At 38.7% G+C, this 14,609-nt stretch overlaps 1 protein-coding gene across 1 annotated transcript in view; it reads left to right on the forward strand.

The window, feature by feature from the left end:
• Positions 1-14,609, forward strand: part of MORC1 (MORC family CW-type zinc finger 1) — a 290,081-nt gene that overhangs the window by 122,531 nt on the left and 152,941 nt on the right. The window contains exons 8-12 of the mRNA XM_060149355.1: positions 1,364-1,432; positions 4,581-4,671; positions 5,328-5,436; positions 9,236-9,395; positions 11,184-11,289. Coding sequence (XP_060005338.1) covers positions 1,364-1,432; positions 4,581-4,671; positions 5,328-5,436; positions 9,236-9,395; positions 11,184-11,289 — 535 coding nt within the window. The remainder of the gene's footprint in view (positions 1-1,363; positions 1,433-4,580; positions 4,672-5,327; positions 5,437-9,235; positions 9,396-11,183; positions 11,290-14,609) is intronic.

Below are 14,609 nucleotides of genomic sequence, written 5' to 3' on the forward strand. Positions count from 1 at the left end.
CATTGTGCAAAGAACTCAACAAGAGCTGAACAGTGGAGAAGTGTCAGCCTTAGTCAGGGGACGGCTGAACAGAGCAAATACCTAAAGCGGGGAGGAATATTCTGACACAGAAGTTGAGGTAAGCAGACCAGAGGACCAGGTAGGGAGAAGAACTGGGGAAATGAGATGGTAGGGAAGATTCAAAGGGTTTGTAAACAGGAGGTGAATTAGAGAGAGGAGGGGGGATTACAAGTGGACATGTGAGCATAAAATTATGAACCCAGAAAACTTGGGTATGGTTTTTAGATATGTATTTATAGATTATTTTGAACATTTAAAAAATGTAGATTAGAGGTGACCATTGAACCCAGAGTTGACTTAACTGATGTGCTAGAAATGAATCTGTATGGATGGAGTTAGTAAATCCATGGCTGCCTGGGGATGGGGTCGGGGGTGACAGGGCATGGGAGGGGCAGAAGGCAGAGACTACAAGGGGCACCAGGAAACACCTGGGGTGATGGTCATGTTCACTATCCTGATTGTGGTGATGGTTCCACAGGTATTTACATATGTCAAAATGTGTCACATTGTACACTTTAAACGTGTAGCTCTTTTGTGTGTAAGCTATTTCTCAATAAAGTTGTTATGTTAACAAAAAAAAGAGAGAGGTGTGTTGGAATTCACGTATCCACATGTTGAAATTACTTCAAGAGCCAGATTACAAACTGTGCATTAACATTACTCTCATTACTTTTAGTTACACCTTCAAAATTTTTTAAACAAGAGATTATATTATGTAATTTAATATCTCTTAATCATCAAAATTGACTCCAAATAACTTAGCTATTTTCAAAAATCAAATACATTTTTCAAGAGGCAAATATTTGCTGCCACTAAGAAGCGTGCACGAATGGCTCTTATGGGAATTAGCTGCTTGGAAGAGAGCCTGATGAATTTAATAAGAATGACCGGGATTGACTTTAGAATTAGTGCTTTGGTGGAAGGGCATCAGGACTGATCAATTTGATAGAGGGATCCTGGGGCCACATCACTGGCTACCTTTATTCCCTCCCCCAGGGAGAAAATACCTGAAGTTTAAAGGACCAGTCAGATTCCAGAACAGGGCATGTCATGCTGTATACATAATTTATTAATATATACATGTTTTATGTTAATTTAAAGCCTTTTTGTTGCATGATTGTTTTCCCCCTGCAGTTTCTCAGGAAACTGTAGCCAAGATGCCTTTCTGAGCTTTATCCTTGTGCCATAACTCTGTCACTCAGTGGCTGCATTTGAGGAGGACAAATAATTATGTGAGCAGCATGACTGTCTGATGAACAAATTAAGCCCACTATTTATTAGTAATAACTGCTTTCTCTTACAGTGGATAATGAAGAACTGCAGGGTGGATTCATGTTGTGCTTCCTGGATGATGGATGTGGTATGAGCCCTGGTAAGTGAATTATCTAGATTCCTACCTGGCTGTTAGAACAAACAGCCTGAAAACCTATAAAATAAATAAAAATAAATTGATATATATATATATATATATATATAAACAAGTATGGAGCTATTAGGGAAAATAAACCCCAGACTTAACATATTGTTGAGCTTTTTAGGTTTAAATATTCCAGCTGACAGAGTAAATTCACTGTAACCATCTAAAGCAAGACCAAAAGTGAACGTAAATCAATATTGTCAGAAAAATGACAGGCACAGGGCACAGATTTCTTGTAAGGAACAGCATCTGGGAATGAATGGAAAACAAACACAGACTGTGAGATTGTCTTTAGCACACCCTTCAGGTACTGCTTGCAAGAGACCCGAGGCAGTTTCTAGTGTCTTTAGGCTATTTTAAATTTTTTGTTTAACCTTGAGGTAGAGGTCACCTCTCCTTGTTTTTAGCAGTCTGTGTTTTTTCCCTGCACATTCAAAGGTTTAGTTGCTTCTTGAATGTTCTCATCGTAGTGAAAACATCTACAATGCATTGCATGATTATCTTCGTATCTTCAAGGCTAGCAAAAGGCAGCACAGAGTAGGTACATAATATTGTTTGCTGTGGAATTGAGATGTTATTCCTTCACATAAAGGATTTGCATGAATTGGGATACCTTATCTCTGAATTCTTATAACACTTGTGTATGTCCCTCAAGCTAGGCTTTTTGACCACCAGATTTAACAAACAGTGAGGGAGTTCAAATAATATGGTAGTGTTCTGGTCAGTTCCACACCAGAGGAAAGAATGATCACCGGTGCTGATAGAAGCTAAGAATAAAAAATAAAGCAATTATCTTCTTTTGAGTCTCCAAAGACCCCCTTGGTCTGAATGGTAAAAGACTATGTGTGACATATTCTAAAGCAATTCCTTAAAAAAAGAAGCAACTCCTTTATATGGGTCCACAAACAAAATAATCAAAACACAGGTAAGACAAATATTCAGATCTTCAGAAGAAACTCACTTCAGTTGACATATACAGTTGTATTTTTAAAAGGCCCAGTAGTGTTGAGAGCAATTCTTTATTAATGTTGGAACTCAGGTGATAAGTTGGAAGAGTTTTTCTGATGATTGAAAATAGAATCCGTCTGTTGTCCAAGCTGAGCTCAATCAATTTTGACCCTTAGAAGATGACTGCGGTGATTTCCAAACTCTTTTCACTTGCAGTCTTGCCCCATCACAGTGCATTCCCCACACAGCAATCCTGAGTGCATTTTTTTCTTTTAATACATCATATTGATGCCCCTGCTTAAAACCCTTAGTGGTTTTCCATTACTTTAGAATAAAATTCATATTCCTCAGCAACACTTTCAATTTCTTGCATTATTTGGCCTCTGTCCACCTCTTTGACCTTTTCTCGTACCTCTCACTCCCTTGCTCATAGCACTCCAGCCACACCTGGCTGGCCCTTCATCATTTAAATCTCATCTCAGATGACACCTTATGAAGGAGGCCTTCCCTGAGCATTCTATCTGCAGGCTACATTCTTGTTAATTCCCTGTAACATTACCCTGGTTTTATTTCCCTTACTTAGTGCTCTCCGAAAGGATCTTGTTTGTCTACTTCTTTCTCCTACCATGACATAAAGTTATTGAGGACAGGGGTCATGCCTGTCCTATTCAATGTTCTGTCCCTGTGCTCAGAACTCTGGCCACCGTACATGGGAGTCTGTATGGTGTGTGATAAAAACCATGAGATTTGGTCTTCTGCAACTCTGGGTGATATTTCTGTGGGTACCATTTATCAGTGTGACCTTGGGAAAGTTACATAAACTCCTAAAACTTAAATTTCCTCATGCGTAATGTGTAGATAATAATAATAATAGTATCTTCCTTGTAGGCTTGTTATAAATATTAAGTAGTTGGTGCAAATAAAGTATATGATATAGTACCTGGCACATACTAAATAATAAGCAGTAGCTAATATTATCATTGTGGATACCCTCGTCTAATAGCCAATCCTTAATAAGAACATGTGATAAAATGTCCAGTTAGCTTCAGACAAGCAGAGTGTCTTTACACACCTCATGCCACGTGCCACTGAACTATAGCATGTCTGCCCCCAGACTGACACAGGGTCCTCAGGGCAATTCTGGAGCATGTATTCAGGTAGCCCAATTGGGAGACCCATTTCTATCTCTTCCTATTTCCCTGGGAGTATTCCTGTGCTTGGAGGTATGTATATTCTGAAGTTCAGGGGATTCTTCTCTAGAATTCCAGAATGCCCTGGAGAGATCAGGAGAATAACTCTCAAAGTCTGAAATAAGCAGCCCTTCCCAGTTAGTAGCAGACCAAAAGCTATTCTGCCCTTCTCAGTCTCACATGAGACTGGAGAAGTGCCAAAAGCATAGAAAATTACTAGTGGTACAAATAATTATAGCACCTTTATTAGCATTTATTAAATGGCATGTATTGTCTTTAAGGTTAACACATCATCTCATTTAATTCATTTCATTTATCTTCATCAACAAATCTGTGATATAAGTGTTAGTAGTTCCCTTTTAGGGACAAGAAAATATTTTTTAAATTAATTAATTTTTGGCTGTGTTGGGTCTTCGTTGCTGAGCGTGGGCTTTCTCTAGTTGCGGCAAGTAGGGGCTACTCTTCCTTGTGGTGCGCGGGCTTCTCATTGCACTGGCTTCTCTTGTTGCAGAGCATGGGCTCTAGGCTCATGGGCTTCAGTAGTTGTGGCACGTGGGCTCAGTGGTCGTGGCTCACAGGCTCTAGAGCACATGCTCAGTAGTTGTGGCACACAGGCTTAGTTGCTCCGTGGCATGTGGGATCTTCCTGGACCAGGGCTCGAACCCATGTCCCTTGCATTGGCAGGAAGATTCTTAACCACTGCACTACCAGGGAAGCCCAGGGAAAAGGAAATTAAGGCTCTACTTCCCCAGGGTCACGTGGCTAGGTCTGTCTGACCTCCTTCAATATATTGCTGTTATGATCCTGGTCAGAGATTATGGGGCCTGACAAGGATCCTTGTCTTTGGACTGACCCAAGAAGTATGGATTTGTCCTAATATATGTGTGACATCCTGACAACTGGACCTCTGGCCGGTGTGAATGACTCATAAGTCCTAACCACTTACATGTCTTTGTCAATTATAGAGGAAGCTTCAGATATCATTTACTTTGGAACATCCAAGAAACGGTTATCAAGTTTGAAGTTTATTGGGCAATATGGCAATGGTCTTAAAAGGTGAGAATTGTTTTCCTTAATGCATATATTATTGATTTTGATTATTGGGACTAATATTTGGTTAAAGGAAATTTTAGAAACAAATATAAACTTGAGAGTCCTATCTTGTTTTAGAATTTCCACTACCCATAACTGACTTGAACCTTTACAATGTTTTAAAATTTAATTAAAATTAAAATTTAAAATTTAATTCTTAAATAGATGATGAATCTTTTTTTCAGAGATGGCTGAAGTAGCACCCCTGTAGCTTAAAGCTTCATCACATCTCTATGTCCTATTGTTTCTCAAAGTGTATCTTAGTGTAAGTGTTACATGTGTCCACAGCTTATGTTACTGGTCTGCCTCAAAGAAAAGTAAGGACATGAGGCTACGATCACCTGTGTAGCACCTGCCAGAGACAGATGATTGTTCTTTGCTGGAGCCATGGACAGCACCTTATCTCAAGCCAGAATGTGGGCCTGGATTAGTTCAAATTCTGCTCTGCTTTGAGAAAAAAAAAAAAATCATACTTATACACTCTTGGTGATGAGTCAGCAAAACAGGGGAGTTATTTCTGTGAAAAGAACAACCTGGTACAGTACACGATATCATGCTCGCCTGTTCCTTCTTTCTAGTGTTTGAGATGTAAACCGTTATGTTCTTGATTTTTAATATAGTGGATCCATGAGGATTGGAAAAGACTTTATTCTTTTCACAAAGAAGGAAGAAACGATGACCTGTGTGTTTTTTTCTCAGACATTTTGTGAAAGAGAAGGTCTAAGTGAGGTAAGGGTTGAGAATTTTCCTTCGGTTCCCATGGTAATGGAATTGTTTTCATTTACCGTTTCAGGAGGTAAAGTCTACCGTGGGTTCTTTCTTATTATGCTTTAGAAATTTAAGAGTATATTTGGGAAATGGAGAGAGGGTAGCTGGCCATTCTGGGGTCATTGGAGGCCTGTCTTATTGATCCTTCCTTGAGTAGGTTTGTAACTCCTAGACAGTTTTCAGAACTTTATTATCCATGTACACAAATTTTCCAGAATAAGAGGCTCCCTTTGGCGCAATGAGCTTTTTGGAAGAAGCTTGCAAAACATTTCCACCACTTGTCTGTAAATTAGAGTATTTTTTTTTTTTTTTTTTTTGCGGTATGTGGGCCTCTCACCGCCGTGGCCTCTCCCGCCGCAGAGCACAGGCTCCGGACGCGCAGGCTCCGGACGCGGCTCACGGGCCCAGCTGCTGACGGGCCCAGCTGCTCCGTGGCACACGGGATCCTCCCGGACCGGGGCACGAACCCCCGTCCCCTGCATCGGCCACTGCGCCACCAGGGAAGCCCTAGAGTATCATTTTTTTTTTCATTTTTAAAATAGAATATTGGATTCAAAAGACGTGGAAAACAACACCTAAAGAAGTTGAATGCAAAACAGACTTAAAACTGTAACTCTGTTGACCATAATTTCAATTCCATTTGCTGACCCAGAGACATTTTATTAATTTGCAGGGTCTGAGTTTAGTATTATGAACATCAGTTATAATTCAATATAGCAAATACATGTTGAGGAACTGCTGTCTGCCTAGCACTGGGTAGACCCTGTGGAAGGTAGAAAACAAGTGGGACCACCCGACCGTCAGTATTTTCAGTCTTATCACCAAATAAGGCAGACACATATGAACTGGATAAATAAAAAAACAGGGGTGTTTAAAAAGCACGCTGTTCAATGAGTATGTGTTCCTGCTGTTACTCAATTGTCAAAAGCAGTGATATGGATGGAGAGATGAGAGAGCCTTGAGAGGCCAATGAGGGTTTTATGGGGAGAGGACAACGTGTAACTGGAAAGGTTGGTATATGGTGAGAAATAGCATGTGGCAAGTCTCAGACCTGAGATAACTGTGGGGTTTGGAGGGACAGTGTGGAGATGGGGGACTGTCCAGCAGGAGCCCAGCATGCCCGCTGGCAGCAGTGGAGTGGGGCTGGTTAACAGGAATAGTCTGGAAGCAATAGGGAGTAGCTGAGTGGGATTCTGACATGAGGAAACGCAATACTTTAAGCATTTATATTGTACTTTTTGTATGTAAAGGACATGGGAAATTGGGCCAAAGCTGAGGTTATAGTTTTCCTAAAATGGGTCATTTCCTTTTTTTTTTAAAACTAAAGCCTGCAGCCCCTTTCCATTTCCACTTCTACAGAGGCAATCTCTTTCAACAGTATTAGCTGATTCTTTTGCTATTTTCCTGTAAATCTCTATATAACATGCTTGTATTGCTACTTCTTGATTTGATTTAGGCATTGTCTATTCTGTTAACCTCCCACTGTAAAAGGGGAGGATTTATCTGTTTCTTTTTCTTTGCTCCCATCACACATACATACCCTTCCAATTCTCCACCCTCAATATGGCTCAGTTGTAATTTTGGTTGTGCCAATATTCACTATTTACATTAGCGACTATACAGGCACTACATACAATTATACCATGTCACAAACTATGATTTTTCTCTCTCCTGCAAAACTTTTAATTAATAATTACTAATTGCCTGCTTAGTGTTCTGTATGCTTATCGCTATCACTGAATATTTGCTTGGTCTTATATGTCTTTTATCACTGTGTTAACCCCAGTCTCAACCTGTTATTTTGATGGTTCCACTGTCTTGAAGAACTCTACTCTGGAATCTTCTTATGTGCTGCACCTCACATTCCTGCCTTCCATGGCTGGTATTCAGCTGCCATCCTGGGATATGCCCCTGCCATCATTCTGGCAATTCTCTTTACTTCTCTTCTGTGTCAGATCTTTCCTAGTGTGCTCCCTCTTCTTGGTGTAACATATCCTCCATTAGCTTTCTCAGCAAGAGGGCATGAGGGGTAAAATATTTTGAGACTTCACATGCATGAAAATGTTTTTATCCCACCCAAACACTTAATGATAGTTTGGCTTGATGTTTTTTCTTGGAATTAGTTTTCTTTCAGGATTTTGAAGGCATTGCTCCATGATCTTATAATTTCTGGTGTTGAGAAGTCTGAAGCCATTTAAATTCCTGAGTTTTCTAGGTGACCCATTCTTCTCCCTCCCCCTCTATTTTTGGGAGGGCTTTTCCCCCTCTGTTCTGATTTCAGTGTTTTGCCTTTGGGTGGGTCTGTTTGTACCCATCGTGCTGGGTGCTTGTTGAACATTTTCAGTCTGGAAATTCATGTCCTTTAATTCTGGGATATTTTCCTGTAATATTGCATGATTTTCTTCCATCCATATTATCTTTTCTCTCCTTTTACAACACCTGTTCTTAGCTCTTGGATGTCTAGAGACAGTTCTTTAGTTTTCTTACCCTTTCTCTCCTGTTTTCTGTCCTTTATATTTTTGTTTTGTTTTCTGGGAGATTTTCTTACATTTATCTTCCAACCCTTAAAAAGAAAATTTTTTCTGTAATCATATTCTTTACTTCTAAGGAGTCTTTTTAGTCTCTCAATATTCCTTTTTAAAGATATGTAGTTCTTGTTTCATGGATACAGTATTTCTTCTTAGAGCTCTGAAGATATTAACTATGATTGATTTTTTTTTCCCCTGAAATTTTCATCTTCCTCTTATGGTTTTTGTTACCACTGAGTTGCTTTGTTTGTGCTTGTTTATTTGGTCTCTGTCTGTCACATTAGAGGCTTTTCTTAGATGACTGTTAATCCTGAATACTTTAAAGATTAGTTCAATAAAGTGCCAATTGAAAGCTCTGAGAGCGTGGGTGGGGCTTGACAGCTATGCAGGTCACAATAATGGGATCTAACTGGGATGTTTTATTGGAAAATCCTCAATATAATTTGCCTCATGTCTTTCCTTCTGGGCTGGTCAGATATCTCAAAGAAGACTCTTACAGGCTTCTGCCTGAAGGTCTAGCTGACAGCTTCCTGGGAGCCAAATGAGAGAAGGGATCTGGGGTTCTCAGCATCCAATATGTATACTTTTATTTAATCCCTCTAATCTAAGTAAGATCCCCTGCCAACTGTGCCTGATATATCCGCTAATCCAGACGTGCTTTGTTCCACTCTTTCCAGTTAATAAACATCAGTCCCTGTGGAGGTGGGGGAGGAGCTATTGCCAGGTGGGGACCTGGATGCTACTTCTAGCTCTCTTCTCCTTTTACCCTACCTCCAGAGTTAATTCATGCCATCAATCTCTGAGCCTTTTAGCAGATTCTGAACTGTAAATCAGGCTAGTGCTTCTCCTGCCTGGCACGGGCTTTAGATTGGTTACTTGGATATGCTGTCATACTTCTTGGATATGCTGTCATACTTGGATATGCTTTTCAACTTCTAAAATGCTGATACTGTTGTCCCCTCTGCCATTCTACCCATAATTCCATAGGGGGCTGAGGTAGGTTCCATCTGTTCCCACATTCTACAGTGGAACATTTTAGAATAAAACTCCAAGTATACATATTTGTCATGTGTCTCTTCCTTATAAAACTAGAATACCTGGGAAAAATAAACATTTAACCTAGTGCTTTATAATTTGGCTGCATGGTAAATGAACTGAATTAGGATCAGACAAAAGAATGATGGTTTTTCTTTGTGTATTTCATAGTAAATTTATGTGTGTTTTTTTAATAGGTTGTGGTTCCAATACCTTCATGGTTAACAAGAACCAGAGAATCTGTCACAGATGATCCTCAGAAATTCTCAATGGAATTGTCTATAATTTTTAAGTATTCTCCGTTTAAAACTGAAGCTGAATTGATGCAGCAGTTTGATGTGATCTATGGGAAATGTGGTAAGATCATCACAACCCTGAAATTTTGATGTGAAAGTATTTGTTTTCAGTGTCTTATGAAAGACTATAAATATGATTTCGTATTTTCTTCTATTTACAATATCACATGGAGTCTCATATGGGGCAGTTATTCATTTTATTTATATAAGTTTTGTCTCAGGAGAGTCCAAACGGGAATAATTCTTAAGTCCCTGACATTGGGAGAAAGGTTTGTACTTGTGTGAGCTTGGTGAAACTGGATAAGAAGAGGATGATACAGGCTATTACCGCAGGGAATCACAGTCTCTGCACCAGATGCTATACTGCAGCATCCATGATTAGATGATGCCAGGGTTTATAAGAGAGTTAGCAATTTATAAAATAACGAATCCAGGTTTCTGTGCCAGTCTTTCTCCAGACTTCTACCACTTTTCATATCTGGAAGCAAAAAGATTCCTGCTCTAGAGAAAACTATTTGCATTCTACTTTTTGTAATGTTTATATGCAAAATTCTGTTATGTTTATATTAAGATGTTGTTTTATGTTATGCTTATAGAAAATTCTGAGATTTTTTTTGTGACTTGGCCTGTGTTACCTTCAAAATTTCTTCTCTAAACCTGTGTCATTTTGTTTAAAAGTGATGTTTTATGTCATCCTTTTCCCTTTCTCACAGCAGAAAAATAGTGCCAATTAAATAAATATTCATTTCATTAACATATGTGGCATACTTTATGGACAGTTAATGTAATCTCTTAGTTGCCTTCTAATTGTGAAATACTCATATAAATGAAAGATGTATTGTTTCCTGAATACTTTTCTAAATGCTTTATAAAAATTAACTCATTTAATCCTCTAAACAACTCGGTGTTTTAGGTACCTCATGAGCTCCATCATATAGATTAGAAAACTTAGGTTCAGAGAGGTTAGGAAACTTACCTGAGGTCATTGTGCTAGTAAATGGTTGATCCAGGATGTAGACCCAAGTATTTAGGCTCCCAAGTCCAAGTCCAAATTCTTAGTCACTCTGCTGTTCTCCCTTCTGTTTTAGTATTACCAAAAAAAGTGTAATTGGTTGTTCTTAAAATTTCTCTGACAATGGTGTTTGTCTTGATATTATAATCAATTTCATAAAGAATTTGGATTTTTTTGTTTACTGTGCTTTAGAGCAGGGGTCAACAAACTCTAGCGCCTGCAGATCATATCAGCCCCATAGCTGTTTTTGTTAATAAATTTTTATTGGAAATAGCCACATCATTCATTTGTGTATTCCCTATGGCAGCTTTCATGCTACAGCTGTGGAGTTGAGTTGTGAGTAGATGTGAGAGGCCTGCAAAGCCCGAAGTATTTATTATCTGGCCCTTTACAGAAAAAGTTTACCAACACCTGTTTCAGGGTCTGAAAGCAGTACTTCATATTTATACAAATGTTGAAAATTCATCTTTGTTCTTATGTGCATTGATTTCAGTTCTGCCAGTGAGAGCTTTGCCTATAATACAAATTTGGTTCAGGCTTCTAACAGTTTTTGTAATGCAAATTATGAACAGAGTTCCAAAGTTTAAGAATCCACATTGAAAGACATAATGAATAGTAAAAAGAAGCGCTGTACTGTAGAAACTCAACACTGTTTGGCAGAGAGTGGAATTTGCTATAAGACGTATATCTTGGAACTTATCCAAGCGTATTATTTACTGAAGTACAAAAAGAAATTTGGTCTATAGCAGGCTTAATTCCATAGGTGAGATAATAGCACCATGACTAACACATAGTATAGTTAAATATTGATGAGTCAAATATCTATTTTTCCACTAGGTACTTTGCTGGTTATTTATAACTTGAAGCTTCTGCTTAGTGGAGAACCTGAGTTGGATGTTAAAACTGACAAGGAAGATATACTGATGGCTGGAGCTCTTGAGGAGTGAGTAATATGAGTGTTTGTCAGAACAGGTGTCAACAATGGCAGTGAGCTGGAGTTAGGAGCTCTACATCCTTGCTCCAGGTTGGGGGCCACCAGGCCTTGTCTCTAGAACAGTTAATTTTACCCCAGCTACAGATGAAGTAAGTTAGGCTAGACAACTGATTCCCAAACCTGGCTGAGCCTCTGAGTGATGTAGGTAGCTTCTTGAGAAGTATAGGATCCTATCTCATACCAAATGTACTGAGTCAGAATCTCCAGATATCAAGCCTAGGAATCAATATTTTTTATATGTTCCACAGGTGATTCAGAGGAATATGACTGAATGACAATTCAGAATGGCCCTATGAACTGTATACTTGCAGTTTATAAATAAATAAATGGACATTCATTTTCCTTGGCTACTGGGGATCCATAGGAAACAGAATTGAGAAAACAGTAGTGGGCATGGGTGAAAAAGTGTGGAGAAATATGAAATAGTAATTAACCCTGGATTTCTCTAAAGTAACTTTGAAATTAAAACTTATTAGCTTGAACCTATAGTCTCTTAGTGTCAGCATGCTAGAGGTAGGCGGGATTTATTTTTTTAACATCTTTATTGGAGTATAATTGCTTTACAATGTTGTGTTACCTTCTGCTGTGTAACAAAGTGAATCAGCTCTTTGTATACATACATCCCCATATTCCCTCCCTCTTGCGTCTTCCTCTCACCCTCCCTATCCCACCCCTCTAGGTGGTCACAAAGCACCAAGCTGATCACCCTGTGCTATGCAGGTGCTTCCCACTAGCTATGTTTTTTACATTTGTTAGTGTATATATGTCAATGCTACTCTCTCACTTTGTCCCAGCTTACCCTCCCCCCTCCCCATGTCCTCAAGTCCATCCTCTACATCTGTGTCTTTATTCCTGTCCTGGCCCTAGGTACATCAGAATCATTTTTGTTTGTTTGTTTGTTTTAGATTCCATATATATGTGTTAGCATATGGTATTTGTTTTTCTCTTTCTGACTTACTTCACTCTGTATGACAGACTCTAGGTCCATCCACCTCACTACAAATAACTCCATTTCTTTTTATGTCTGAGTAATATTCCATTGTATATAGGTGCCACATCTTCTTTATCCATTCATCTGTCGATGGACATGTAGGTTGCTTCCATATCCTGGCTACTGTAAATAGTGCTGCAGTGAACATTGTGGTACATGTCTCTTTTTGAATTATGGTTTTCTCAGGGAATATGCCCAATAGTGGGATTGCTGGGGCATATGGTAGTTCTATTTTTAGATTTTTAAGGAACCTCCATACTGTTCTCCATAGTGGCTCTATGAATTTACATTCCCAGCAACAGTGCAAGAGGGTTCCCTTTAGAGCTAGAAGAGATTTTAAAGGATTTAATCTAGTCTGATTCATTTCATGAACCACTGTGGTGCAATAGAAATATAGTGAGAGACGGATAGCCTCATCCACTAGAGGGCAGACAGCAGAAGCAAGAACTACAATCCTGCAGCCTGTGGAACAAAAACCACATTCACAGAAGATAAGACAAGATGAAAAGGCAGAGGACTATGTACTAGATGAATGAACAAGATAAAACCCCAGAAAAACAACTAAATGAAACAGAGATAGGCAATCTTCCAGAAAGAGAATTCAGAATAATGATAGTGAAGATGATCCAGGACCTCGGAAAAAGAATGGAGACAAAGATCGAGAAGATGCAAGAAATGTTTAACAAAGATCTAGAAGAATTAAAAAAACAAACAAACAGAGATGAACAACACAATAACTGAAATGAAAAATACACTAGAAGGAATCAGTAGCAGAGTAACTGAGGCAGAAGAACGGATAAGTGACCTGGAAGACAGAATGGGGGAATTCACTGCTGCAGAACACAATAAAGAAAAAAGAAAGAAAAGAAATGAAGAAAGCATAAGAGACCTCATAGGAGAAGAGAGAGAAAAGGACCTGAGAAAATATTTGAAGAGATTATAGTCAAAAACTTCCCTAACATGGGAAGGGAAATAGCCACCCAAGTCCAGGAAGCACAGAGACTTCCATACAGGATAAGCCCAAGGAGAAATATGCTGAGACACACAGTAATCAAATTGGCAAAAATTAAAGACAAAGAAAAATTATTGAAAGCAGCAAGGGAAAAACGACAAATAACACACAAGGGAACTCCCATAAGATTAACAGAGGATTTCTCAGCAGAAACTCTACAAGCCAGAAGGGAGTGGAATGATATACTTAAAGTGATGAAAGGGAAGAACCTACAACCAAGATTACTCTACCCAGCAAGGATCTCATTCAGATTTGATGGAGAAATCAAAAGCTTTACAGACAAGCAAAAGCTGAGAGAATTCAGCACCACCAAACCAGCTCTACAACAAACGCTAAAAGAATTTCTCTAAGTGGGAAACACAAGAGAAGAAACGGACCTACAAAAACAAACCCAAAACAGTTAAGAAAATGGTAATAGGAACATACATATTGATAATTACCTTAAACGTGAATGGATTAAATGCTCCAACCAAAAGACACAGGCTCACTGAATGGATACAAAAACAAGACCCATATATATGCTGTCTACAAGAGACCCACTTCAGACCTAGGGACACATACAGATTGAAAGTGAGGGGATGGAAAAAATATTCCATGCAAATGGAAATCAAAAGAAAGCTGGAGTAGCAATACTCATATCAGATAAAATAGACTTTATAATAAAGAATGTTACAAGAGACAAGGAAGGGCACTACATAATGATCAAGGGATCAATCCAAGAAGAAGATGTAACAATTATAAATATGTATGCACCCAACATAGGAGCACCTCAATACATAAGGCAACTGCTAACAGCTCTAAAACAGGAAATCGCCAGTAACACAAAATAGAGGGGGACTTTAACACCTCACTTACACCAATGGACAGATCATCCATACAGAAAATTAATAAGGAAACACAAGCTTTAAATGACACAATAGACCAGATAGATTTAATTGATATTTATAGGACATTACATCCAAGAACAGCAGATTATACTTTCTATTCAGGGCGCATGGAACGTTCTCCAGGATACATCATATCTTGGGTCACAAATCAAGCCTCAGTAAGCTTAAGAAAATTGAAATCATATCAAGCATCTTTTCTTACCACAATGCTATGAGATTAGAAATCAATTGCAGGGAAAAAAATGTAAAAAACACAAACACTTGAAGGCTAAACAATATGTTACTAAATAAGTAAGAGATCGCTGAAGAAATCAAAGAGGAAATAAAAAAATACCTAGAGACAAATGACAATGAACACACAACGAACCAAAACCTATGG

This window comes from Lagenorhynchus albirostris, chromosome 5 (assembly GCF_949774975.1).
Source record: "Lagenorhynchus albirostris chromosome 5, mLagAlb1.1, whole genome shotgun sequence".
Taxonomy (NCBI): domain Eukaryota; kingdom Metazoa; phylum Chordata; class Mammalia; order Artiodactyla; family Delphinidae; genus Lagenorhynchus; species Lagenorhynchus albirostris.